Source organism: Lampetra fluviatilis, chromosome 59 (genome assembly GCF_964198595.1).
Source record: "Lampetra fluviatilis chromosome 59, kcLamFluv1.1, whole genome shotgun sequence".
Classification (NCBI taxonomy): domain Eukaryota; kingdom Metazoa; phylum Chordata; class Hyperoartia; order Petromyzontiformes; family Petromyzontidae; genus Lampetra; species Lampetra fluviatilis.
The window spans coordinates 5,202,205-5,227,861 of NC_136333.1; the positions used below are offsets into that span (position 1 = coordinate 5,202,205).

The window sequence follows — 25,657 nt, forward strand, 5'->3', positions numbered from 1 at the left end:
AACCAGGATTGGTGGAATCGTACCACGTGACCCGGGTATTAAATAGGGGTGGAAACGAACGACACGGGGTCAGAACGGGAACGAACAGTGGAAGGGGGCAACGCGGGAGCGGGGCTCCGGGTTGCCACGTGGCGGTGCATCTCTCTCTATCTATCCCTCTCACGCTGCCTGCCAGCTGTAATACAAGTTGAATAAAAGACGGATTCCAGAAGTCGCCTCAACGACCTTTATTACACAACACAACCTGCAAAAACCTACACCGTCGTATTACTCAGACGGGCAGTACAGAGTGCGGCGGCATGAAACCCACCCGATCGAGCCGCTTCTGCCAGCTCTCGTCGCACTTGCTCATGAGCTCCACGCAGTGGGACAGGGTGGCCAGGATCCCCGCCGTTGTCGCTTTGAATGTGATGGCCTCGCCCTTGAAGTCCAGGCCGTTGACGCGGCCGCCGGGGCCCGTGAAGCACACTGGACGGCGGCGCGGCAAAGGGGACCGTTGTGACAGCGGTGGAAGGGGCCGTGTCAATAACGCGACCGCAGGTTTTCGTCGTTGTGCCGCACAGCTCCCTCCCGAGGAATTTCAGATTCTACTGTTCGTTGTTCGGAACGATGTCTGCCATTCTACTCCATGTGCTGGGAGAGCTTCGGCTTAAATTCAGTTACTGAAAAAGCTCCCAGCACGAAGAGCGAAACATCGGGCATCATCTTCTTGGTTCTTTCGGTAAAGTCACGTAGAAGGAAAATAATAAAAATAAAACATAATCAAATAATTCTCACGACGTTTCGGCCACAACGCAAGCAGTCGTCTTCAGGTGGAAAACTGGTCTGCCTTCTCGACAGACCTGTTCTCCACCTGAAGACGGCTGCTTGCGTTGTGTCCGAAACGTCGTGAGAATTATTTTATTATGTTTTATTTTTATTATTTTATTATTTCCCTTTTACGTGACTTTACCGAAAGAACCAAGAAGATGAATCCCTGCAGTCACGAAAGCTTTAAATCGAAATCGGGCATCATGCCTAACAATACGTGGTACGACTCGAAATGCATCAGACAGGAGGGTGCGTGTCTATTTAAAAGGACACGATGAAATGATTACATTTGTAAAATATAAGAGTAAATTGACTTTATTTGAAGCAGAATTGGAAATGTGAAGTTTCTGCGAGTGTGCCGACGTGTAAAAGTTCACAGCATGCGTAAAGATCACCGTGACATTTCAAAGTACCTTTAGGGTGAAGAACATGTGCACACTGCAACATTAACTTACAAATTAAACTAGAAATGTCTCAATAGAATTTATTCTTTCAAGCTTTGTTCAGAGAACTATGAAATAGCACTGAAATGCCTTTGTAGGTGGCTTCATAATGAAAATATTAACAAACCTAAGTCAAACATTCTATCTTCGTCATTCCGTTTGATCCCAAATGCTACTGTACCGACTACCGGTTGAACAGCTGAAATACTAAGCTAATGCCAAGAGCCTATTCTCCTGACTGAACCTCGATGTTGGGCGTGGTGGGGCACACCTATAAACTATCACTTTGAAAGCAAGCGTTGGTGGATGCTTTGTATTTGTGTGCCTCTCATACACAAAGGTTATTACGCACGGCGGCTGTTTTTTGGGTGTTTTTTGGGTGCAGGACCCTCCTGAAGATGTAACCTTCAGTCTTTCCAGGATAAATTACATTTATACGCGACACCGGCTTGACAATTCGTCAGTGCACACCTTTGCACACGGCAATGGTTTTGCCGACAGGTGCATATCCGAGCAGACAAAGAGGCAGATCGCCCAGCTTGGCCGGCTGCTGCGGTAGCAAACAAACAAGGCACTCACTCTCACGTTTCTCCTTGTGCCCGCTGTTGCCATTCAGGAGGTGGGGTCCGTGCACACCTGACTCATGTAGAATATCATCATCATCGCCCGCAGCTGCAAAGAAATGAGCATCATCCTTTGTTTACAATACGATACTATGTAGATATATTTTTACGTTCAAGTTACATCTGAACGCAACCACGTCTCAAGATGATACACGTAAGCAGCGTGCATATTATTTTGTCGAAAGAGGCAGTTAGTCATAGGAAGAGGGGGGAAAAAAGGAAGTTTTTGAGGCAGGACTTGAACAAGGGCAGGGGATTTAAATTTCGACTTAAAGCTTTCGTGACTGCAGGGATTCATCTTCTTGGTTCTTTCGGTAAAGTCACGTAGAAGGGAAATAATAAAATAATAAAAATAAAACATCATAAAATAATTCTCACGACGTTTCAGCCACAACGCAAGCAGCCGTCCTCAGGTGAAGAACAGGTCTGTCGGAAAGACAGCGTCATTCAGACGCGTCATTCAGACGCTGTCTTTCCGACAGACCTGTTCTTCACCTGAGGACGGCTGCTTGCGTTGTGGCTGAAACGTCGTGAGAAATATTTTATTATGTTTTATTTTTGTTATTTCCCTTCTACGTGACTTTACCGAAAGAACCAACAAGAATAAAAAAGGGCAGGGGAGATGACAGTACGGATGGATAGGGGAAGGGGGTTCAAGGCTGTGGGAGTAACAAAAGAGAATGAGCAATCCCCCACTGAGAGAACACTTCATTAAGTGAATGAACACATGTCCAGGGTCAACACCTAACAGAAGGGCAAGGGCCAATACAAATCTGGAGCTATCCCTTTCACGTAATTACAGATTAGCCAAAAACAATCCGCTGATGGATGAGGTCCTCCCCAAGCCAATCACCATATACCACAATCCTGCTACGTATTAATCCACCTAGTATCTACACACAAGCTGATTTCATCACTCAATCTCCCCGCCGGACGTTCTCACGGGCGCCTTCTGAGAGGAACAATGACAGAGTTGCAGCTCTTTTCAAACACTGGATGTATATAATGCGTTTCGAGCCATCTGAGGTTTGCAAAACACACAGCCGGCTTGGCTTCCTCCTACTGATCACAGAGAGAGAGACAAGAGGGCAGCAGGGACAATGCTTTCTGCCGGAGCACTTCACCACGATCACGGTGCAAGGCGTCGAGGCTGCTGGAGTCGGCGCAGGCGTCAAAATACTTCTGCAGTGTCTCCACCTGGCGGCACAGGATGTCCCGAAACGTCTCCAGCTCCGCCAGCTTCTCCCTCAGCCCCCGTGTCCGCTGCAAGCACGGATTTGAGGGGCATCAGCGCGGAACGAGCGAAACTCACAGCGTCACAGGAGCACATCTGATTGACCGTACACAATTCGAATGTGAGCTGTTGTTGTGGCATGAGGCTTTCACGAAGGCACTATGTTTCACAGATCGGTAGAGTATGAAATAGCCTCATTTCTGGGGACGGCTTGACCCGATTACGTAATTTGTAATAGATTTTCAACGTTCTACTGTTTTTGGTATAACGTCATGGGATCTATAATATCCGCGGTGAAGCAGGCAGTGCGTAAAGTTTGGTTCGTATACCTGAAGTATTAACCAGGGCAGCCACTGGACTCGGAACCACAAACCTCTGCAACTGGAAAACGTGCTCCCGCTAGACCATCTTCACTTACAGACAGAATCTGGCATGCGTTAAGTGTGTAACGATGCATCAACCCGTCGATTAAAATATCGTCTTATGCTCATGATAATTTATGACAAGTTATGGTCCTTTGTCATGCTGCTGGAGGACAAAGGCCTCCTCAGACCATTATAATACACACGGATGTCGATTGACCATACTTCACCATGTTGGTCAGTGCAGGTCAGCGAAAGCAGGTGGGGGGGGGGGGGCTCCAGGACTGATTGATTCCAATATCACTCGCAGTGTGACCTGTGACCGGGAATTTAACTCGGGTCGCCAGGTTCATAGGGCAAGGCGTCGTGAACTGTTGCGCCATGAACCCCCCCCCCGCCCCCTAATGCTCGTGATATTTGCATCAAATCGTGCGTGTGTGAGAAAGATTATTTGCAATCTACGCAATTTCTGTCCAAATGATTGCTAACGATGATGGAAATAACGAGATGGTACAAATAAAGAAAAACATTGTGACTGGGTAGAAGACCCCCGGGTGGCCGGCCCAGAACACGCTGGCGGGACTATGTCGCTCGGCTGGCCTGGGAATGTCTGGGAATTCCCCAGGAAGAGTTAGAGTCCGTCGCCAGGGAAAGGGAGGTCTGGACCACCCCACTCAACATGCTGCCGCTGCCGCGACCCTCACCAGGACAAGCGGATTGAGAAACGAACAAACGAAAATTGTGACTCTCGTAGTCTTACTAGACACAAGACGTTACATTTTTTTTCCAAATTGTAGGTCACGTTTCCCACACTGATGAAGACATGTCCATTTTTAACCCATGCGCGTCATTCCCGCGTACTGTAAGAGAGAGCGTGCGCAAATGCACGGCTTTATTAACCGATAGATGCGAAAAGATGAACTGCGAAGATGACACACGAGGTCTGAACTTTTGGAAGAGCATAAACAGATTACAAAGAACAGAGATTGTGCATTAACCTTTTTCCAAACTTTGGTGACCTTTGGTCTAAAAAGAGACATGTTTTTCTTAGGGTTGCTTTGAGAGGTCACGTAAACAGCGGTCTAGCGACAGTAATAAAAGATAAGTTATTCATTCACACTCATTTCTTAGATTCCTTTCGTCCATTGTGTGTGCGAAAGGGTCTGCACACACACAAAAACACACGTACAAAGCACTCGCACGTACACACAAAACACACAGCCCCATCATCAGATGTGTGGCAGTGACTAACAGGCCAAACAAAAACAGTACGTAATCCACTCATTCTGTACCTGAGAAGCGAGGAAAAAAAGCATCAATACACCTATAGAAGCAGTGCAATAACAAGATCAACAACAAACACTGCTCCTGCCGTACGTAATGGGACTCTTGAGCAGTGGTTCCCATACCTGTGACCCGCCAGACACTCGTGGTCTGCAAGACCGTGGGAAGCACTCTGCGGAACTGTCGCAGTTACTTTTTTCACCTACACGTTATATTTTGTACTGCTCATTGCAAAACTATTCAGACCAATTGAAAAAAATATATAGTTTCAGTAACTCTTTGATGAGCATTTTCCGGTGCTTTTCGAGGCATGTTATTTTATGGCAAGAGGGGTCCTGAAAGCATACCTGTCAACCCATACGGTTTACCTGTATTCTTGAACAGGGATATTGAGTTTTCAGGTCCATACGGTGTACACCCGTATCAATGCGGGCAAAAAAAACGTGCCTATTTGTTTGTGCTTCTCCCTTGACTTTGTAGGATGAACGTTGAGATTTGTAAGGGCACGGGGGGACCAATAAGGTCTGAATTGGTCTGTAATAAGGTAGGTACTGAAAAGGGGTTGACAGGTGTGTGAAAGGTTGGGAACCACTGCTTTGTGGCATGAAGATTTCATGAGAAATGACATCGCGTCTTCAACACGTGTAAATAAAAACCAATGAATGTGCAGCAATGTGCTGATGAGACAATTAACAAATGAGGTGTCCCACTTTTCCAAGCAATTTTTTGTTTGTTTAAAACAGGTTCCAGTTCTACATCACACCCTTGTTATTTCATTACACACAACCCACCTTGAAACCACATATTACACGTGATAAAACACCTCTTGCATTAAAATAAATATGCACAAATGTGACTAATGCCTTGTATGCGTAGTTCACCGTTAAAAATAGGAAAGCCTGATAATCTAAAATTAACTGTTGGATGAAGGCCTCCCCATGCCGTGTCGATAAAGGGGGTTGTTCGACCTTACATCACCACCACGATAATCTGTGCAGGTTGGTGAGGGTCGGAGGGGGTGGGGAGGGCCGGGGATCAGATATCACTCGCCATTGACGTTAGCCATGGCCACGAATCAAACTCAGGTCGCAGGGTTCAAGGCGTAGCGCGTAATCCACTGCGGCACCACTCCCACCGACGATAACAAAATTGATTATCCAGGCAAAAGAAGGTACGCATAACAAACCCTGGAACAAAGATACATTTGGCCAGGGTCAGCATTTCCTTGTAGAAATGGGCTTCAGGAAAATATGTTTTGTCATTGAGGTTATTGTCACGGTTTTCATTTGAGGTATTTGTGTTGTTTTTTGCTGACACAAGCAACTGCCCACCTTGAAAGAGGATATGGAGGTGGTAGAAAAGGCACTGGTGGTCGACAGGATGGAGGCCAAGGAGCCATGGCGGCGCAAGTTAAAGTCCGACCCGTTGATGATTTCTTGCTGCAAGCCGTGGGCACGTGGAAACGACAAGGCACACACGTAAGCGCACGTACACACAAAGTCAAATATCCCCCGTATAGCCTGAGCAGACTGTTGGAGAAAGTGCTGTAGCGAGCATCTATGAAGGCTGGCACGGCACATGAGGGGGTGGGTGGCCAGCACCAAACCCAGCTGCCTTTGTCTCCCCAGTGGCGATGTTTACACACTGCACGAGGTACTAATTTGAGGCCGAGTTGACCTCGGGTAGGAGGCCCATGACCGGTTCAGATAATCGTCACTGGTGTTGGCCATAAGCGGGAATCGAACTCGTGTCGCCAGATTCGTGGCGCAGCGTGCTAACCACTACACTACTGCTCCCCACAAGCGGTAGTGTAGCATACGCACACGTAACACGCACGCATGCACACAACCGGTGCACAGACTTACCTTCCTAGTTCCAACCAGAAAAGACCCAAACTCGGTCAGCAAAGGTAATGTGAAATAAAAACTTCGTCAATAACATAAAAAGGCGACATTACAGGCAATGGCTCCCTTCCTGATTGCAGAAAAAGAACCAGTGTCCCAAAAAATGTCCTAACATATTCATTATTTATATATTCCCTTTTCGAGGCGCCATTATTGATGAATGTGCCGGGTTTGTGTTCTATTGCAGTGTCAAATTATTGTTTTGTGTTTAACATTAAACGTTGAACGGCACCATTCATCCTTTTGATTGGAATTTTTTCCTGCTAATTAATAAAAAAACGTGCAGATATTTTTTGTTTTATCATATTTTTTTTAAATCTAGCTAAAAGCAGCTGTTCGGAAAGCAATCTTAGTATAAAACATGACTGCACACGTAGGGTCAAACTGATGCAAAACAAATTATTCAAGTGGGAATTTAATACAAACAGCTCATTTTGTCTCCAAATAATGTTGCTTTCTCCCTGCCATGTACATTTTAAAATGTCGCAAACGCCACCAGTAGGCAGACAGACGCAAACCATTAGTATGATAAAAGATAAATATGCATCACGTTTAAAGCAAAACCCTGTTTGTGATCAATTATTGATGAGGGCTGTGGGATTTTATGAAGCCTTCCCCTTGAACAACCATCTGTTGAATAAGTAAACGCAGTGGGCAGACACCTCACCTCACCTCCAGCGGATGGCAATAGTTAATGAAACACAAGCTGGGCTGGCCAGGCAACTAAATCAGTCTGCAGCTACACAAGAGCAGAGGTTGAAATGAACAGGGCTTTTCTAGTTCAAGGCAATCATTACAAAAAATACACATCAAGAGTCGGCTGTGCTAAACAAAAAGCCCTACTGCTCACTACTTAACGGTCACCCAAATGGAACCATTAAACAAACCCCCATTTCAGACTTCAAACTGTTGGGGGCCAAACAGGTTTCCCAAGCGGGTCACAAACACACAACATAGCTGGAACATCAAATGAAAGAGATTGGAAGAGTGCACTCAGTAAAGGTTGGTCGGAGTTTTGTGCACAACTGTTCTTGAGTAAATATCAACTTTGGAAACTGCATTGGATACAATATTTACTCGCAGGCATGGCAAGCAGCTTCATATAAATGTTCCAAATCATTCTACACAGCTTGTAATGTGTTGATTCCTTCATACGTAAAGTGTACGTGGCTTTTGATTGTTTCTTATGTTGTGACATTTATCTAGTTAGCTAGAAGTTACACATGTTCAGGAGGTGCATCTAAATACTGAATCTCATTGACGTTGTAAACCTTTTTGTTAAAGCTTAGATCTTCACAGTTGTGCTGGAAAGTACTCTGATGTGTTATGGTTGTAGAGTGTATTGTTCAGCATGAAGTTAGACATTTCACTCCACATACTGAGAGCCTCAGGAATGGGACAATGTAAAAAAAAAATTCTCCCCAATTTTATACTTAACATGCTATCAGCATCACATCATAAAACGAATAATCCCTTCATGTGATAGCATGGTCCAGAGAAGCATATTCCACAGAGCTACCTTTGAAATCCCTTCAAGTCACCTCTAATTCACATAGGAGGAGAGAACACTTTCCCACCCTGTCAAAGTATTTTTGTCAAATGACAATTAACCAAATAGTGCCAAGGCTGAGAACATCAACCCAGTTCTAGATTTGAAGCTTTCGTGACTGCAAGGATTCACATAGGTAAAACATTAAAATTTATAAAAGTAAAATAAAATAAAAATCACGACGTTTCGGAGGCAACACAAGCTTCCGTCTTCAGGTGGAACCGTCACAGCCACGATAGCTGTATCAAGTAATTGAGAGAGTGGTAGCTCCTGCAATCTCTCATTTACTTGATACAGCTGTCGTGGCTGTGACGGTTCCACCTGAAGACGGAGGCTTGTGTTGCCTCCGAAACGTCGTGATTTTGATTTTATTTTACTTTTATTAATTTTAATGTTTTACCTACGTGACTTTACCGAAAAAACTTAAGAATATCAACCCAGTTGATTCACGGTCAGCTGCAGAAATTCAAACTGAAGATCTCAGCTGTGGCTACTCGGCATGCTCTGACCTTTGATCCCCCCCCCGAACCACCAGCAGAGTACGTCATAGATCTGATAAGCACCCGGGGGCAAGTTACATGCGTTCATTTTACGACCTTTAAAATAAAATAAATCTGGCGCCCATCCAGTATTACCAGTTTCCATATTACATGTTTTAAGCTGCAGATAAATGCCAACAATTCCATGTGAGAGCCTCAAAACACCTCCCACAGGCACATTTTTAACAGGGGTGTAAAAAGCATGAGGTTGAGATTCTAAAAACCTAAAATATATCCCATGTACTGCATACGGCAGTGGCTGAGAGTGAAGCCAAGTACAGCGTCGCATGCAATGTCAGAAGCTATCGGCTGTTATCGTGCATTTATTGCAAGGGCTATTGCATAATGTACCCTTATCAATGGGCACATTATGAACTTTGCATTATTTTGAAACTGAGGAATCACAGTATTTTTTTCAAGTACAATTTACACACTATGTATATACACAATCCACGACTGGATCAAGGTCTCCCCATGCTGTGTCAGTCATGATTGTTATTAGATCACACTTCATCACGTTTGTCAGTGTGGCTTGTTGAAGGGGGAGGGTGCAGGGTAGGCCAGTGCCAGTGAAGATAACAGTTGGCACTGACGTTAACCGTGGCCGGCAAATCAAACTTAGGTTGATGGGTTCATATCGCGATATGCTAAACCACTCTCCCACTGCTCCAACCCATACTGTATACACCACGTGAAACTTGAACAATAGCCAACCTTAAAGTTACCATTTACTGCCACACACGTGTTAACCATAAACTGTATGCTTTGCAGGTTTAGTTTTTTTGTGCACGTCTAAAACGTTCAGTCAGCACTCCTCAAGGATGGTGGCGAGATGACTGTCAGGCATATTCTGCATATATTTTAATATCTGTGAAACATAATTGGATTTTCACACTGAAAGGCGTAAACAGGAAATCGTAATTTTCAGAGCTTTAACATTGAAGTCAACACTCCTACCATTGCACGGTGTACTGGGCCATACCCAAGTCCCACTATTATGGGGAGGATAGTTAGAATAATCTTGTAAATGACCCTCCATAAAGCCATCAGATTATACTCATGTGCTTATCTTCTAAAGCTCTTGCTCACAGAGGCCAAAATAGGGCAATTTGTAGGGTTATTATCTTTTCCACGTAATCAGTGCTCAGACCAGATCATGTTAATCAGTTTTTAAAACGCAGCACGGTAAAGTTGTCGCTGGTTACTTTCTTTATGGCCACCGTGTAGATATCTTTGCCGTATTTATTTTTGTGGGACATGGGGTACTGACCCGACGCTGCCGAAAAAGTCAAGGCCTGGGCAACAGTGACAAACTCCACTCAAGAATGAGCAAACACACCACGGTGTAACTGAGATTTGGCCCAGAAGAGTGACCTTTGGGTTAGCGTTCGCGTGTTTACAACGGCAGCGACGACGTGCCAGTTAAAAAATGCCTGCTCCTGTTTACCCACCATGACAGAAGCGCACACCGTCGCTCATGCACAGGATGCTCTTGTCAACGACATAAGACATCTTAACGAGCGCTTTGGAATAATAGTCCGTTTCAAACAGTTGAATATACTCTTGCAAATTTGGGCAAATGTTTACTGCACCACCGTTGCTGCACTGCAGGGGACAAACAAAACAAACAAAAGCTACTCCTTGCTAGCTCTCACAGTGGCATTACATTCAAAATGCCATCTCGCAAGAATGACGCCATTAGAGTAAATACCGACCCCATTGTAGCCAATGGAATGAATGTAGTTAACGCTTGACTTGCCGAGGAACCTAGAATAACTCGCCACACAATGACGCCTCCTGTTTGCCCACGGATCACTCGTGGAGATGAAAACTGAGGGCTCACCACCAATTTGTCCTCCACTATTGCTGAGAGAGTATCCGAGTGACAACTTTCAACGCAAGTACACACCCAATATGCATGCGCTACGCAGAGCATTTCCAAGTGGCAAATTTGAGCTGTGAGCCAAGGTTATTGTAGGTGTGAACAGAATCAGCGGGCCACAAACCCACAACAATTGTGTTTTTGAGCCGAGTTTGGTGGCACGCGTATGTAATCCAATACCTTAGAGATGGTAAGCCTGAACACTGCTTATCACAAATGCGTGTCATAAATTGATCATGTAGATTTAGCAATATTCCGAAATCCACTGGGCTGTGATGTGGCCAGGACATCTATGGCAGTAGATAACACTAAATAATAATTTGCGGTGTTGTGCAGAATACAAATAACAAAAGAGATAAGAACACCAACGTTCCCCTTCATATGTCTCTCCACATGAAGTATAACAGTATTTGTTCCATTTGGAGAGACAGATATACGGAGTATGCCGTATGAAAAAGAGTACTGAGGCTCAGTGGGGCTGGATAAAATCACATGATTGTGTTTAGGCTATTACACAACAGACACGTGCCCTGGTTTATTTATAGCAATACCGTTCACCTCTCAAGTGCATTCTGCACGTCAAATTTTGTTTAATTTAACACTGTCTGGATGTATAATTAATTAGCAGTTTATTTATTGAACGTAAAAAAAATGTACGGATGTGGCTTTCGTCGTCCTTTTCTGGCACATAAGGCATGCAGTATAACCAGTTTTCAGACAAAAAAAACCCTCCAAGCTGCTCCTATGCCACGCAACCCGACACCCATGGCTAACCACCTATGTACCAACTAAAACTCTTTGCGCCGCCCATCGTGTCACGAGCACTTACACGTAGATTTAAAATTAACCGCAGCAGAAGGAAAGACTTCACCCTTTTGTTTGACTCCCAATTGCCACGGGTGTTGGTTACCTTTTGCTTGACGTTAACAGATAATGGAGGGCGAGTAAGGTACAGGAGAGAGAATGTGGGTCTTGAGATCATGTCTCAAGTGATGAGTGGAGGAGCTGTTAGGGCCATCAATTACCACACTGTAATAGGTGCAACAACATGCTTTGAAACATCACAATTCAGCCTGTCTTCGCAACAAATGGCCCGCATGAAGCAGTAAACCCCCACTGCAACTGTTCTTGTGAAGGTTTCCCAAAACCAGCGTACCTTGCTCTGTTCCAGGATATCCATCCAAACTCTCCTCTCCTCGGCATCTTCTGCCCTCATGTACCAGACGTTGTCGTTGACTCGGACGTCAAATCGACATTCGTCAAATTCATGCGGCTGCAATACACACATACACACAGAGCAAAACAAAACCACGTGAGTGTTTAGCCGGGCCCTCCTGCTTCTCTTCAGCCGCAATATCTTCTCTATGTGCAATGCAAACATGCTCGCTCTTTATTTGCGCGTTCACGACACCCTTATTCTCTAAATGGTGTATTTAAGTAAGTATTTCACTGTCTCGATTTAAAGCTTTCGTGACTGCAGGGATTCATCTTCTTGGTTCTTTCGGTAAAGTCGCGTAGAAGGGAAGTACATGACTTTACCGAAAGAACCAAGAAGATATTTCACTGTCAATTGTTATATCCTGCACCTGACGCAACTTCTTGGTTCAAAAGAAAGTCTCGGAGCTGCTTCTCTGGGGATCATCACTCTGCCATCACTTTACTCTTTTAAACAGACATTATTGACGTGCAAACAATACAAATGCGAATGTATGTAATTGTTTTGTGACATCATTTGGTTTGATTTACTTTATACAGTATTTCGATTTAAAGCTTTCGTGACTGCAGGGATTCATCTTCTTGGTTCTTTCGGTAAAGTCACGTAGAAGGGAAATAATAAAATAAAAAATAAAAAACATAATAAAATAATATTAAATAAAAAATATATTAAAATAATAGAATAATATTTTATTGTTTTATTTTTATTATTTTATTATTTCCCTTCTACGTGACTTTACCGACAGAACCAAGAAGATTACTTTATATTAATATTTTATATCGTGTTCGTTAACCCTTGCTGCCGTGTCTGTCTGCTGGCTGAGACACCCTTGACAAAAGAACCGCATAGCTCAAGTGGTAATTTACTCAGATAATAAACTTCTGATGTTCACGACATATCAGTACAATTTCACATGAGCATTATTTGTCTCTAGCTTTCGTGACTGCAGGAATTCATATTCTTTCGGTCTCTCGGTAAAGCCACGTATATAGAAAAAGAATAACATTAATACAAATAATAACAATATCACGACGTTTCGATCGCAACACAAGCAATCGTCATCAGGGAGAGCTGCTGAGGCAGGAAACAATATATTATTTTCCTGCCGCTATATTTTTCACCTGATGACGATATTGTTATTATTCTTATAAATTTTATTATTTTTCTATCTACGTGGCTTTACCGAAAGACCCAAAGAATAGGAATTTGCAGTTAGTTGAGGGACCAACTGGATTTTAAAGGCACATTTAAGCAGAACTCTCTTCTGTCAGCACAAACAAATAAAATGACCTTTTAGATCGTATATTGGCCTATTGGCTTTCCATAACAATACTATCCATCAGTATTTAAGCAAGCAAATTTCAAACAGAGTTGTGCAATGCTGGGTACAGCCTGGAATGGCACACAGTGATAGGTGTGGCCCCAGTTGTGATAGGTACTTTTTTTGGGCAATGCATCAGTTAAGGGGGGGTTATTTGCCGAGTATGGGTGGTGGTGGTGGCTGAGATCTAAAGTCAAGTATGGTTTCACTATGCATACAGTTCTGCATGATACATTCTTTTAACCACGGCCTCCATAACTCACTGCGTGTGCTCAATACCTTGCTAATAATTTAAAAGAACACACAGTCCATTTCGTGACTCGTTAGGTCACGGTCAATGATGTCCATTTCGATCTGAGATCATCGAACCGAAGCACAATTGTGTTAGTTCACCAAGCTTCTGACAGGTGTACTACATGAACTAAAGTTTGAATCATCAAATAACATGAGGAAATATGGTATCATATACATACAATACAGACCATCGGGTAAGGATCACTGGTTCCCAAACGTTTACAGTTCAGTTTTATTGTTTGGCAATAAAATAAACTATTCGCATTTGAGTACAACCACATTCGACTGTAGCACACTGTGTCCAGAAAACAAAGTACAATTAGAAAAATTACAAAAATTATCACCATGGTATCACAGGAGACAACAAATCACACGAGCCGATGCAAATATGTACTACTATAATGAGCCAAGAATGTCTGTGTGTCCCGCGCGTGACGTCACTCCGCATCGAACAGCCCCCCTCATTAATAATCATGAGCAGGTAACGTCACTCCACGTCAACCAGCCCCCCTCATTAATAATCATGAGCAGGTAACGTCACTCCACATCGAACAGCCCCCCTCATTAATAATCATGAGCAGGTGACGTCACTCCACATCGAACAGCCCCCCTCATTAATAATCATGAGCAGGTAACGTCCTCCAAATGGACACCCCCCTCCATTAATAATTAGCGGCTGACGTCACTCCCATTCTCAGCGTCGACTTACAACCCTCACTACAAAGGCAGAACCCTCACGTCACGCGATCTCCGTAACGCTGTTGAGACATCAGAGTAAAAAGGACGTCATGATGAACAAAGGATTATAACCTTTAAATGAAATAAGTCTGTGTCACCGTGGCCTTACAAATTGCACGCGAATGGATGCAATGAATATCACGTCGCGGTCATATTTACAGCAATACACCCGTCCTTGGATGGGTAAAAGGCTAGTTCCTATAGATTTAAGCATTTACTGAAAACACTATCCGTGTAATAGACATCTAAATTAAAAGCCATCTTACTATTTGCATGCACGTCAATGGCAGGCGGATGGGTTTTGAATCTCCCATCGGGATGCGCACGTGTGTCAAGCCACAAAGCACAAACGCGTCATTTGTGGCCAGATCGCTTCTGAAAAATAAGTGAATACCTCAGTGGGCTTTGCCTGGTAGGATGAGGATGGTTTCGTTGCATTTTTATGTGTTTGGGTGATTTTTTACCTTTCTTTTACTTTGCACTACGATCATGATTTTGTGATGTTTGTTGTTGAAACGTTCTTAACCGGCCCTACTCGACATCTGTGAAGAGGATCTTTATAGCTAATCGGATTCTATCCAGTATAAGTATTATTATGATTGTGTCATAGTACAATAGGGATATTTTTTATTCTACGGTGTCCAGACCTATGGCAGGAAAACTTACATTGTTCGGTTAAGCCAACTGTGATCCGGGGATAAGGTAACCTTTGCTTCTTTAGTGTCGCTGCAGTAACTTAATGCGTACACCAACAAAAAAAACACAACCTTTTCTTTAAAAGGTTTACTCATACTGTAATTTTAAAATGTCCATAATTGCCAATTATACTGCACGTACAAATATGTTCAATAAATGTACAACTGCAGGACTGTAAAGGTGTGAATTACGCAATTACCCCTGACAATTGGTTGTAATGATTTAAATTACAGCCCTTTTTATATCAATCCACTGCTGGAAGAAGGCCTCCCCATACCATATCAGTCATGGGGTTGTTTGACCATACTTCACCATGCTGGTGAGTGCAGGTGGGTGAGGGTTGACAGAAGCTAGGATTGGTTCAGAAATCACTCACCCCTAATATACGTACTGTATGTTGAACTCCTTTCGCACCCTATACGTAGCCAACCATGCTAATCGGAGGTGCGGATGGCAGCCATCGCCAGGAATTGAACTCGGGGCACCTGGTTCATAGCGCAGCGCACTAACCACTGAAGCAGCCACCATTCCCAATCTGACTTCTGGAAATAAGACCAAAAGCGGATGCGTCTGGTGACCAGCCTCCTTTGGCTAAGGCCTGCGCAGTACATTTCCTTATTCTGGACAGAGAAAAGCATTACATGTAAATTATACTGCGGTGCAACATATAGCGCGTAAAGGAGGCAACATGATTTGTTGGATATGAGTACTACTTTCTCAAAAAAAATAAGCATCAGCAGTCAATCCACTGCTGGATGACGGCTGCTCAAGCCTCCGCCATTTCTCCTGCGATGCAACAATCCACCCAGCACCTGCACACCGGTCTCCTGACTTCGTCACCAGGTGAAACAAAACAAACATAAACTAAACACGAGTTGATTTGATCACTCCATCTCCTCAACCTTTTTTGACGCGCTCCATTCCTTGGCCGCTACTCCCGTAAATATTGTCGACGACAGGTCATCATCCTAATAGGGGTTTTCCCCTTTTTTCTGGCAACAAAACTGACAACTTTTGCAAGGAATCATGTTAACATTAACCACAATACTTGCAGTCAAATACGTTGTCTTTGAACTGTGTGCCTTTTGGCGTCATCTGGTCGAACACCATATGAGACTAGGCTCTAAGAAAAGCTGTCTCTGGTATGGACCAATCAGTTTCAAGGACAATGCATAAATTATCAGAGTATTGTTTTTTGTTTGCATTTGACTGCAAGTATTGTGGTTAATGTTAACGTGACTCCTTGCAAAAGGTGTCAGTTTTGTTGGCAAAGGAGGCCTCATAATGAAGGTCATTATCCGTTCCATCGATGTGTCCTGCTCAAGCCCACTTACATTCCTTAACAACTGATGGAGGTCATCAACCTGAATATGTCCTCTAATCCATGCTCTTCTTTCTGTTTCTCAAAATTATTCCAAGCACACACCTGTCTAAACGTGTATGCTCAAAAGAAATCATCTGGTGTTCAAAATAACTCTTCAAACACTCTCACGTATTTTCGCACCTCCGATTAACACGGTTGGCTATGCACAGTACAAAAGAACTTCAACACACGTACATAACATCAAACATGTGACATTCTTTGGCCCCGCCCCCCCTCCCGATGCGTTGTGCAACACCAACCGCGTCCACGCCGACGTGCATTCTTTTGGCCCCCCTCCCCCTCCCGATGCGTTCCATTCATTGGCTACCACATTCTGATGAGCCCCCCCCCTCTCCTCCACCTCAACTTGCTTTTTAAGGGATAACATCTTGAATCATTGCCTCACTTGATGCAGCTAATCCGGCTGTGACGGTCCCGCCTGATGACGGAGACTTGTGTTGCCTCCGAAACGTCGTGATTTTTGTTTTATTTTATTTTTATTAATTTTGATGTTTTACCTACGTGACTTTACCGAAAAAACCTAAGAATATGTGACATTCCTCACTGCATGCCGATAAAATATTAAATATTATTGGAGCATGTTTGTTTGCATGTTTTACCACAAGTACGTTTGGTTAATGCCGACTTAATACCCTGCAAAAGGTTTGTATTTGAACATCTGAACACCTATTTTATTGCCAGAAAGGGTAACACCTATTAATATTTTTCATACTGTGATACTGGCAGAAAAATCCCATAGCTATAACAGTATTAATGTTGAAACTTTGTACATAAGCGTAGATAAACAGCTGACCCAGCCTGGAAGCGTTAACAGAATTGGCCAAGAGCAATTCTTCCTGTCTTATCAGTGGCAGCCTTGAGTGACCACAGGACTTGTACTTATGACCTCAACTCAGTTTGCAAGGCAAGCATTTATGCCGCAAAATGTGTCATGAGAAAAAAAAGTTTCTTGAGTAAAAACAAGAAGTTGATGTATCTCTTTCCAAATGCAGAACTAAGTAAGCCTTTCTATGTTAAAAAAAAGTCGGCTTTAAGCAAACAATGCAGCCATCACCTGAACTCACCACACCACTTGCATTATTTATCATTTATTATGTAACAAGCATACTTAAGGGCTAAGGCAATCTGACTGGGCTAAAATGCATAAATGTGAGGTGAATGAAATCGTCAAATTTCTTTCATACCGCAATATTTTTACTTAAAACGCATGGAGAAATGTAACAAAAGGAACCGATTATGAAAGGGAACAATGCACTAACCTGATGTACAGCAGCTTACAAACACGCAAGGCGGTACAGTGAAAAAAAAACGTCGCAAATCCAACTCGCTGGGGACTGAGGCATAGAAAGATACAGTATGTGAAAAGGCGAGATATGTGAACATGTATACAACAAAAGTTACACTACGCACACATTGAGCACTGAACAAAACTAACGAGCCAACAAACTGCTTTAAATATAGAACGTTAAGCGGTTGTTTACAAATGCAGCACTGTACATTGCTATGTGGTTTGCAAGATACCTACAATAATCACCCAGGAATGTCCGTCCTTAACGCTCGTGACGTCTCTCCACATCGACCAGCCCCCCTCATTAATATTCATGAGCAAGTGACGTCCGTCAAATGGACACCCCCCCCACCCCTCCTCATTAATAATCATGCACAAGTGACGTCACTCCACATCGAACAGCCCCCCTCATTAATAATCATGAGCAGGTGACGTCCTGCAAACGGACACCCCTCCATTATTACCTACTATAATGAGCCAATAATGTCAGTGTGCAACGCTCGTGACGTCACTCCACGTCGACCAGCCACCCCTCATTATTAATCATGAGCAGGTGACATCACTCCACATGGAGAACCCTCCCCCCTCATTAATAATCATTAGCATGTGACGTCACTCCACATCGAACAGCCCCCCTCATTAATAATCATTATAAAGTGACGTCCTCCAAATGGACCCCTCCCCCATTCATAATAATTAGCGGCTGACGTCACTCCACATTGGGGGCCGAGGCGCCTCCTCCCCCCTCCTCGGCGTCAACTCACAACCCTCACTACAAAGGCAGAAACCCTCACGTCACGCGATCTCCGTCACGCTGTTGAGACATCAGAGTAAAAAGGATGTCATGATGAACAAGGGATTATAACCTTAAAATGAAATAGGTCTGTGTCACCATACCCTTACAAATTGCACACACATTAATGAAATGAATATCACGTCGTGGTCTGCTTTTCGCTTGCAAGTTTCATATTTACTGCAATACACTAGTAAGCTAAGAAGCCTTCTCCACATTGCGGGTTTAAGAACTTAAGTGGCCCATTCTTACGCAACACAATTCATGTGGTTCCGTTACCTGTCCGGCCACACCTGTTTTAGAAGCTGTGTGCGCCCACTATTCCCAAAAGCCGCTCCTGCTACAGTTAAAAGTGAATCGGACACGAAAACTGTACGGCTTAAACTTCCATCAGATAAACAGGTAACGTGACGTTCATATTGAGTGATCAGTCAATACAACTTCAAATTGTAGCACAAATGTTTACCCAAAGGGCATTAGGTTGCCATATCCCTATGTAAAAGCTATTTATTTATATCCACTGGCTACTGACAATGCCAGTTAAGCACAAAGGCCTGCTCATGATATTAAAGGCCTGGAGGATGTTGGGTGAATTATCCGCAAGGAGATGCAGAAAATGTCATGACACTGCAGTACATGCAATAAGGTGTGATATTGCCTCTCTCGACACTGCCTTGTCCACTCAGCAGGTGTAAAATTGGCATTACGTTTTGTTTTATCTCCAAAAAACATCACTAGAAATGATTTGTTCACATGAAGGACGGTAGATTTATCCTGTCTACGTGCGTGGAATATTTTCGGGTACATCGGGTTCCTCTCAAATGTACGAATATTCAAGAACTGGCCAGTATGATTCTCCTGAAAAGTCTTCAGCATTTGTGAGCTTTTCCCGAATACATACAAAATAATTATTACAGAATGAATACTATAAGGCACACACCATCCTTATTGAGCCATGCATAAACGTATTTCAATGTTTTCATTCAACAAACTTATTGTATGAAAAGCATGAGCTCAGCGTTGTCCTTCTCGAAAATCCACCTGTAAGTTTCATCAGCAGGATGTGGCCTGTAAAAAAGATGATGCACACCCTTGGTACCCCTTGCATCACGGAGATGATCCAACTGCATGAGAACATGCATGGGTTGTAGATTGTACTCATCAAAATCATCAGCCATGGTCAATCCACTGCTGGGTGAAGGCCTCCCCAAACCGGCACCACTTCTCAAGATCCTGCATAATCCACCTAGCACCTGCCCGCGAAGCGATTCAATTGCTGTCTCCTCGGATTTGACTACTTAAATAAAATGAAAAGCATTGTTTCGCTGCTCATATGGGCAGGGAAATACGTGTGGGGTCAGTTTTATCCTCAGGAAATTCACTTATCAACACCAGACGAATGATTGGGCGAGCTGACCGCCAATCAGGATGTTAATTTGCAAACTTCCAATGACAGAACAATATTGCAATACTGTTTTTTTTTACTATATATCAAATACATTTCAAATAAATCATTACGAGCCGTTGTGAAAACAGACTTCAATTCATCCCTCCACATAAACAGTAAATGTTTTTAGTCCATTAATTAGCTATTGAGTGTTTGGACCAGTGGTTTCCAGTATAATTTAAATAGGCACACTTTGGACCAGTTTAGAGCATCTGGGTCATGTCAGCAGTCAGACTTGTTAAACCAAATACTATTGGGTTGCCATATGTTGTTGGCAAGAGGACTGCATAGACAATGGCTGATGGGTCTAAAACGAATTTGGCAAGGATCTATTTTACCACATTTAATTAACATATTGGTCCATCTGCATATGGGCCTTCAACATAAACGTTTTCCAGCAGTATTTGCTTAACAAAACAGATCCTAAATAAGTTATGTTTCAGTTTCATCAGCAGTATGTGGACTATGAAAATAATGATGCTCAATTGCCAGATGTTCTATAAAAAATAACCCCTGCTGCAACATGGAGTAAAGACAAAAAGGAACAACAGAAAACGGAAGGAAAGTATAAAAGTGCAGAAACAGGCATAAAGAGATTTTACACTTGGAATCACATTGAGAGACAGAAGAGGAACACGTGTATTAGAGAACTTGCGCAAGTTAAAGACATCATTTGACTATTAAGAAAATAATGTGGGCTGGGCAAGTTGCTAGAACGGATAATAGCCAGCAGTCTAGGAAGGAAATACACCCAAGAGAATGTTCACCATGCGTAGCATATCGTTGCATTGCAACACCGCGAGAGGCGGCGACAGCTTGGGGCGACTTTCATCCAGCAGTGGATTGATCACGACCACTGCCAACGATGACGACGACGATAAACGGCCTCTTACGACTGCTGCGGGGGTACTCGATCAGTACAAAATGTTTGTTGCACATGGCATAGTGAATACGTGCCCTCTTGGCCGATTATAAATTAAGCAAGGTGGCTGGCACTCAAGGAAGGCAGGCAGGCAGGCACGGAACCGTGGCTTTGAGACCAGTTTGCCCGGTCGCCCCAGGTAAACAACCACTCCCAGCGCACCACCATCGTCATCACCTCAGAACGCCAACGTGGCACCTTCTCACATTGAAAGGCACTGGACTGGCGATAGTTTTTACCGGCACCAGTCATTATAATGACTTTCCTTACAACGTAAATGGTGAGCAGGAAGTCCAAATATATGTGAATCTCTACAGGGCCATAACAGCTTTAGGAGAGGGGTAGAGGGACTTGCTGCCCACCCTAAACAGATACGAAGACATCTGAGCATATTACATTAATCAATGGGCATTTATCATTGCGATTAGTGGTGCTTCAATAAGGCAAATGTCTGACTGAGCACACGTTTTTATTTAAGTTTCATTATTTAATATTATTTTATCAGAAAACCTTAGCAATGGGATTTTCCCCCAATGTATACACTGTATTGTTATATTTGCATTCGTACGTTTCTCAGCACTTCGAAAATTACTCCTAAACTGAATGCGCTCATACCCGGTTATGAATAAAGGTAATTTATGTACGTTCATGTGTCTATACTCTTTTTACGGCTTGCTGTGTATGCATTCTCGATGCAAATGCATGAAAATAAATTGTTTTTTTTACCATACTTCACCAGGCAAGGTCACTGCAGTTTGGGGTCTCTAAGCCAAGGTTAGTTTGCTGTAACTACTTCTACCCAGGTCTCCCCTTGAGAAAGAGACTCCTGGTCTCAAAGGCTTCTCACATGATCCGAAATAAAGGTATCCTACTATCACCAATATCTGAGTAAATAATACAATTATTCACTTATAAATAACGCAATTCAAGACTCTCGCTTTGAGTGGCCAGCCAACTTGAGTTCTGCACACATACAGAACATAAACAAAACGAACATAAAAACTGGCACTGCATTGAGTCAAGACCCAAGCAGTAGGCAACCATCAAGAGAATGTGGAATTTCCATCACTGCATCAAGACCACCATTGCAGATGAGCAATCATGTTTCATGTCTGTGCATTCAGCTTAAGACAGGCAGCAAACCTCCCCTCAATTAAAAAAAAGTATTATGGCAATAATAATTTAACATTACACATCAAAATGTATCCCAATGTCAATGGAGACTTGGGGGCCCAATGGTGAAAATTCCACATTGTTATGGTGTGGGTAAGTCCATCAAAAAGGTCTTAAATAGAGCAGCAGCAGATTAATGGTTCAGTGAAACACTCCTGACTACGTAGTTTGGCGGTCGACTCAACCAATCATCCTTACTGGGTCAATAAACCAGTTTGTGGGAGGTTAACAGCGATTGTCCTATATGGACTGACTTCAGGCATAGAAATGTGGAATTTACACTGACCAGAGAGCCGCCTTAGTCACATGGCCTTTCCACGCCATGTTGATCGTGTTTTTTTTTACCATACTTCACCACGCCGGTCAATGTACTGTGTGTAGGCTGAACTCCTTTCGCACCGTACGTAGCCAACCGTACTAATCGGAGATGCGGGTTGGTCAAGTGCTGGGACAGCAGGAACAATTCAGATATCACTTGCCACTGATGTCAGTCGTGGAAGGGACTCGAATTCGGGTTATCAAGTTCATAGCATCGTAGTGCGATAACCACTGCGCCTCCCTATCCATTGCAATTAAGATAACAGGCCATTGAAGATGCAACGAGAGGCAAATTCGCTTATATCTACGATATCTTATCTGGTAGCCATTACTGACTTTTGGACGCGAATTTTAACCGTCGTTAAAGAGAAGAAAATACCTTCACGTCACGGTCAGGCGCCAGCAGTTTCAATCAGGTCAGCGCCTCAAAGTTTACCGAGAAGTTAAATGTACATATGTAAGGCCATTTGTGTCAATCCACTGCTGGATGAGGGAATCGTTACACCCAGCACAGTGGTGTAAATTCCACGTTATTATGGAGGGGGTGGGGGGCAAGTCCATCCAAAAAGGACAACCAATGTTGACCTCCAACAAAGTGGTACATGCTCTTTACTTTATCGACCGCCACACTGGGTCAGGGCGAGTTGAAGAAGGCGCAACAGAGACCCGGGGAGCACAGAAGTACAATACAACAGTTGCTTTTTTTTCTGCACCGCTCTCTGCTTGCACACAAAATTGCTCCCCTCACCCGTATAGCAAACCTGTTTGTTGCTACCCAGGCTCAAACCTGCTTAGCTTGAGATCTGTCGAGAGCGGGCCCAATTCCTGCTGATGTTTGGCTACAAGGCTATTTAAAAGGTAAGGCGAGAGAGAGCGAGAAAAAATGTCAGCACATAATTTGGCGATTCTGCTGCTGCTGCTGCTGTTAGCAATGGTGCACAAGAAATTATAAAATCTACACGTTCGTCAATAATACTTGCGTTATATATTACATGGACAAATATACGGCTGCATACCTGTCAACCAATACGGGTTACCCCGTATTCTTGTGTAGGGAAAATGAGTGATCAGGTCCATACGACGTACAGCCGTTTCAATACGGGCATCAACAAAATAAGTAATATAAAAAAAACTTTTTTTTTTAAACAAGCTTTTATGAAATGTACTAGTAATGGAAGAACTCCACGACTCCAGGAAGTGGCCCCGAAGCTTGCCACAACGTAAGGGACAATTAAAGCCAACGTCAGCTTACCATGGACAATTAGACCCAAGCCGCAACATAACATAAAATAACATTAAAACAATATTTCTGTTTATTTTTTATGATAAAATATAGTATTGTCATCAGTAGGACATAAGTATACCAAGTTTGCAGTCGATACCACATTGGGAAGTGGGTTAAAATTGAGTTACAAGATTTGAGGATACAATAGTGAGTTAAATAAAAGCGTGTAAAATAATAAAAACATTGTCTATTTGTGTTTCTCCCTTGTGATGTGACTTTGTAGGATGAACTTTGAGATTTATAAGGAGAACGGGGTGGACCAACAAGTTCTGAACTGGTCTATAACATAGGGCACTGTGATAAGGGGTTGACAGGTCTGTGTCTGTACAACTTCTTTCGCACCGTACGTAGCCAACCCTGCTCATCATAGGCGACGTTTCGGGCAATATCCCTTCTTCAATAGCACATGCATGCATTAGTGCATAGATACATTGACAGTATCTCCTTCACACGTGCGTCTCCACATATAAAGTACATGCGTGTATTCTTACACATCCCATCAACCACTGAGTTTGTGTGTAATTTCAGCAGCGTTGTGATCTAAGCAAGAAACACTGGGACCGGTTTTGACACCACGATGTCTCATCAGCAGTCAGGCTTGCTGTGGGAATCGATAGTGGCACTGATGATATCACAGACACGGATCTGCCTCTGTGGGCTATGTCGGGGTGGTGGGTCCAAGCGAGTTCCGACGCTAAAGGGACGGACCTTCTCCAGGCAGTGCGCTATTGATTTGTATCAAATCTATGATCAAAAACATTACCACGCGATTGCGTAATCGATGCGTCGTAACGACATTCTCAACGTACGAAGTTTCGGTGTTTTTTACCACGTAAAAAGGTCTTCACAGAAGCTAAATCTAACACGGTGCGAGAGTACATTTAACGTCGTCAGATCGCCACGAAGACGTGCAACGAGAAACTTTACACGTACGGAAACAACGATATTTATTACGTAAAAAAACGCACGAATACAACAAAAACTATACTTTTTTACGTAAAAAAACGCACAAATAAAACAAAAACGATACTTTTTTAGCATGAAAAAAAATCACACAAATAAAACAAAAACCGATACTTTTTTACGTTAAAAAAATCACACAAATAAAACAAAAACGAACCGTGATGAGCGCCTTCCCGAGGCACACGGAGCCGCGGCATCCAAACTCGGTGTCGTGCTCAGACTTGTAGTAGCTCAGCGTGCCGTTCGCAAGCATCACGTATCGCTCCTGCCAGCCGTGCAGGTAGTTGGTCCACTTGCTCAGCGTCCCCGCGTACTCCACGCCGCCGCCGCCGCACTCGCCTCCGGAGGCCGACGAGTCCGACCTGGACGACGCCGTCGACGACGACGACGCGACCTCGTCCGCGTCGTCTTCGTCGGAGAGCGTCGGGCTGTTGTTTTCCTTCATCGCCGCGGTCGACTTTCCCTCAGAAATGTCCTCAATTTTGGCGTCGGAGCGATGAGAGTTGGTCGTACTTTCTGCTTGGTGTGCAAATGCGCACACCGCGCGCGTTAGGGACGACGGTTGTCGAGCGGCGCCAAAAACGTAAACATCCGCGCACGCGACCATAGCCAGTTGGCGGAGGGGGGGGAGGGGCGTAACGTTACACGAGGGGGAGGGGGGCGTGTCAGTCTCGGCGCCAGAGCCAATAGGAACGCGAGAATCGGCCGTTAATTTATGCGCGCGCGCGCTCGGGCTGTACGCAATAGTCACGCGCGCGCCGCAAAAAAACGACGGGGAAAGTGGGCGGGGTTTACATAAATTATGTTAATGTAGAAGCGTCGACCTGGTTGTCAGACATTATGTTAATGAGTGGTGTGAATAATTATTGCGGGCGTAGTGAGTTTGGAACCAATGGGAAGGTGAGATGCGACCGCTAATTTATTAATTTATGTAAGGAGCAAGCGTGGGGCGGGGGGGGAGTATCGTAAACATTATGTTAATGACACGTGGGCCGGGATTACGTAGGTAATGTTAATGTAACACCTTGCAGGTAATCGCTCCACCTTGTGGAACCAGTGAAGACATCAACCCATACGGTTCATACCTCGTATTCTTGTACAAATGTACAGGGAAATTGAGTTTTCAAGTCCATACGGCGTGCAGCTGTTTCAATCCGGTCAAAATAAAAGTGTTTGCCTATTTTCTTGG

General features: G+C 43.7%; 1 protein-coding gene across 3 annotated transcripts in view; it reads right to left on the minus strand.

Moving 5' to 3' along the window:
* Window positions 1-25,060, minus strand: part of LOC144950823 (ceramide transfer protein-like) — a 47,029-nt gene extending 21,969 nt beyond the window's left edge. The window contains exons 1-6 of one of the 3 annotated variants that reach the window (XM_078880937.1): window positions 24,626-25,060; window positions 11,787-11,903; window positions 6,088-6,195; window positions 3,001-3,139; window positions 1,839-1,925; window positions 311-468 (exon numbers count right to left, since the gene is read on the minus strand). In XM_078880937.1, the coding sequence (XP_078737063.1) occupies window positions 311-468; window positions 1,839-1,925; window positions 3,001-3,139; window positions 6,088-6,195; window positions 11,787-11,903; window positions 24,626-24,913 (897 nt within the window). In that variant the 5' untranslated portion in view covers window positions 24,914-25,060. Of the gene's footprint in view, window positions 1-310; window positions 469-1,832; window positions 1,926-3,000; window positions 3,140-6,087; window positions 6,196-11,786; window positions 11,904-17,538; window positions 17,608-24,625 lie in introns of those variants that run through there. The other 2 variants (XM_078880936.1, XM_078880938.1) reach the window with 2 other exon arrangements.
* Window positions 25,061-25,657: the final 597 nt, after the last annotated feature.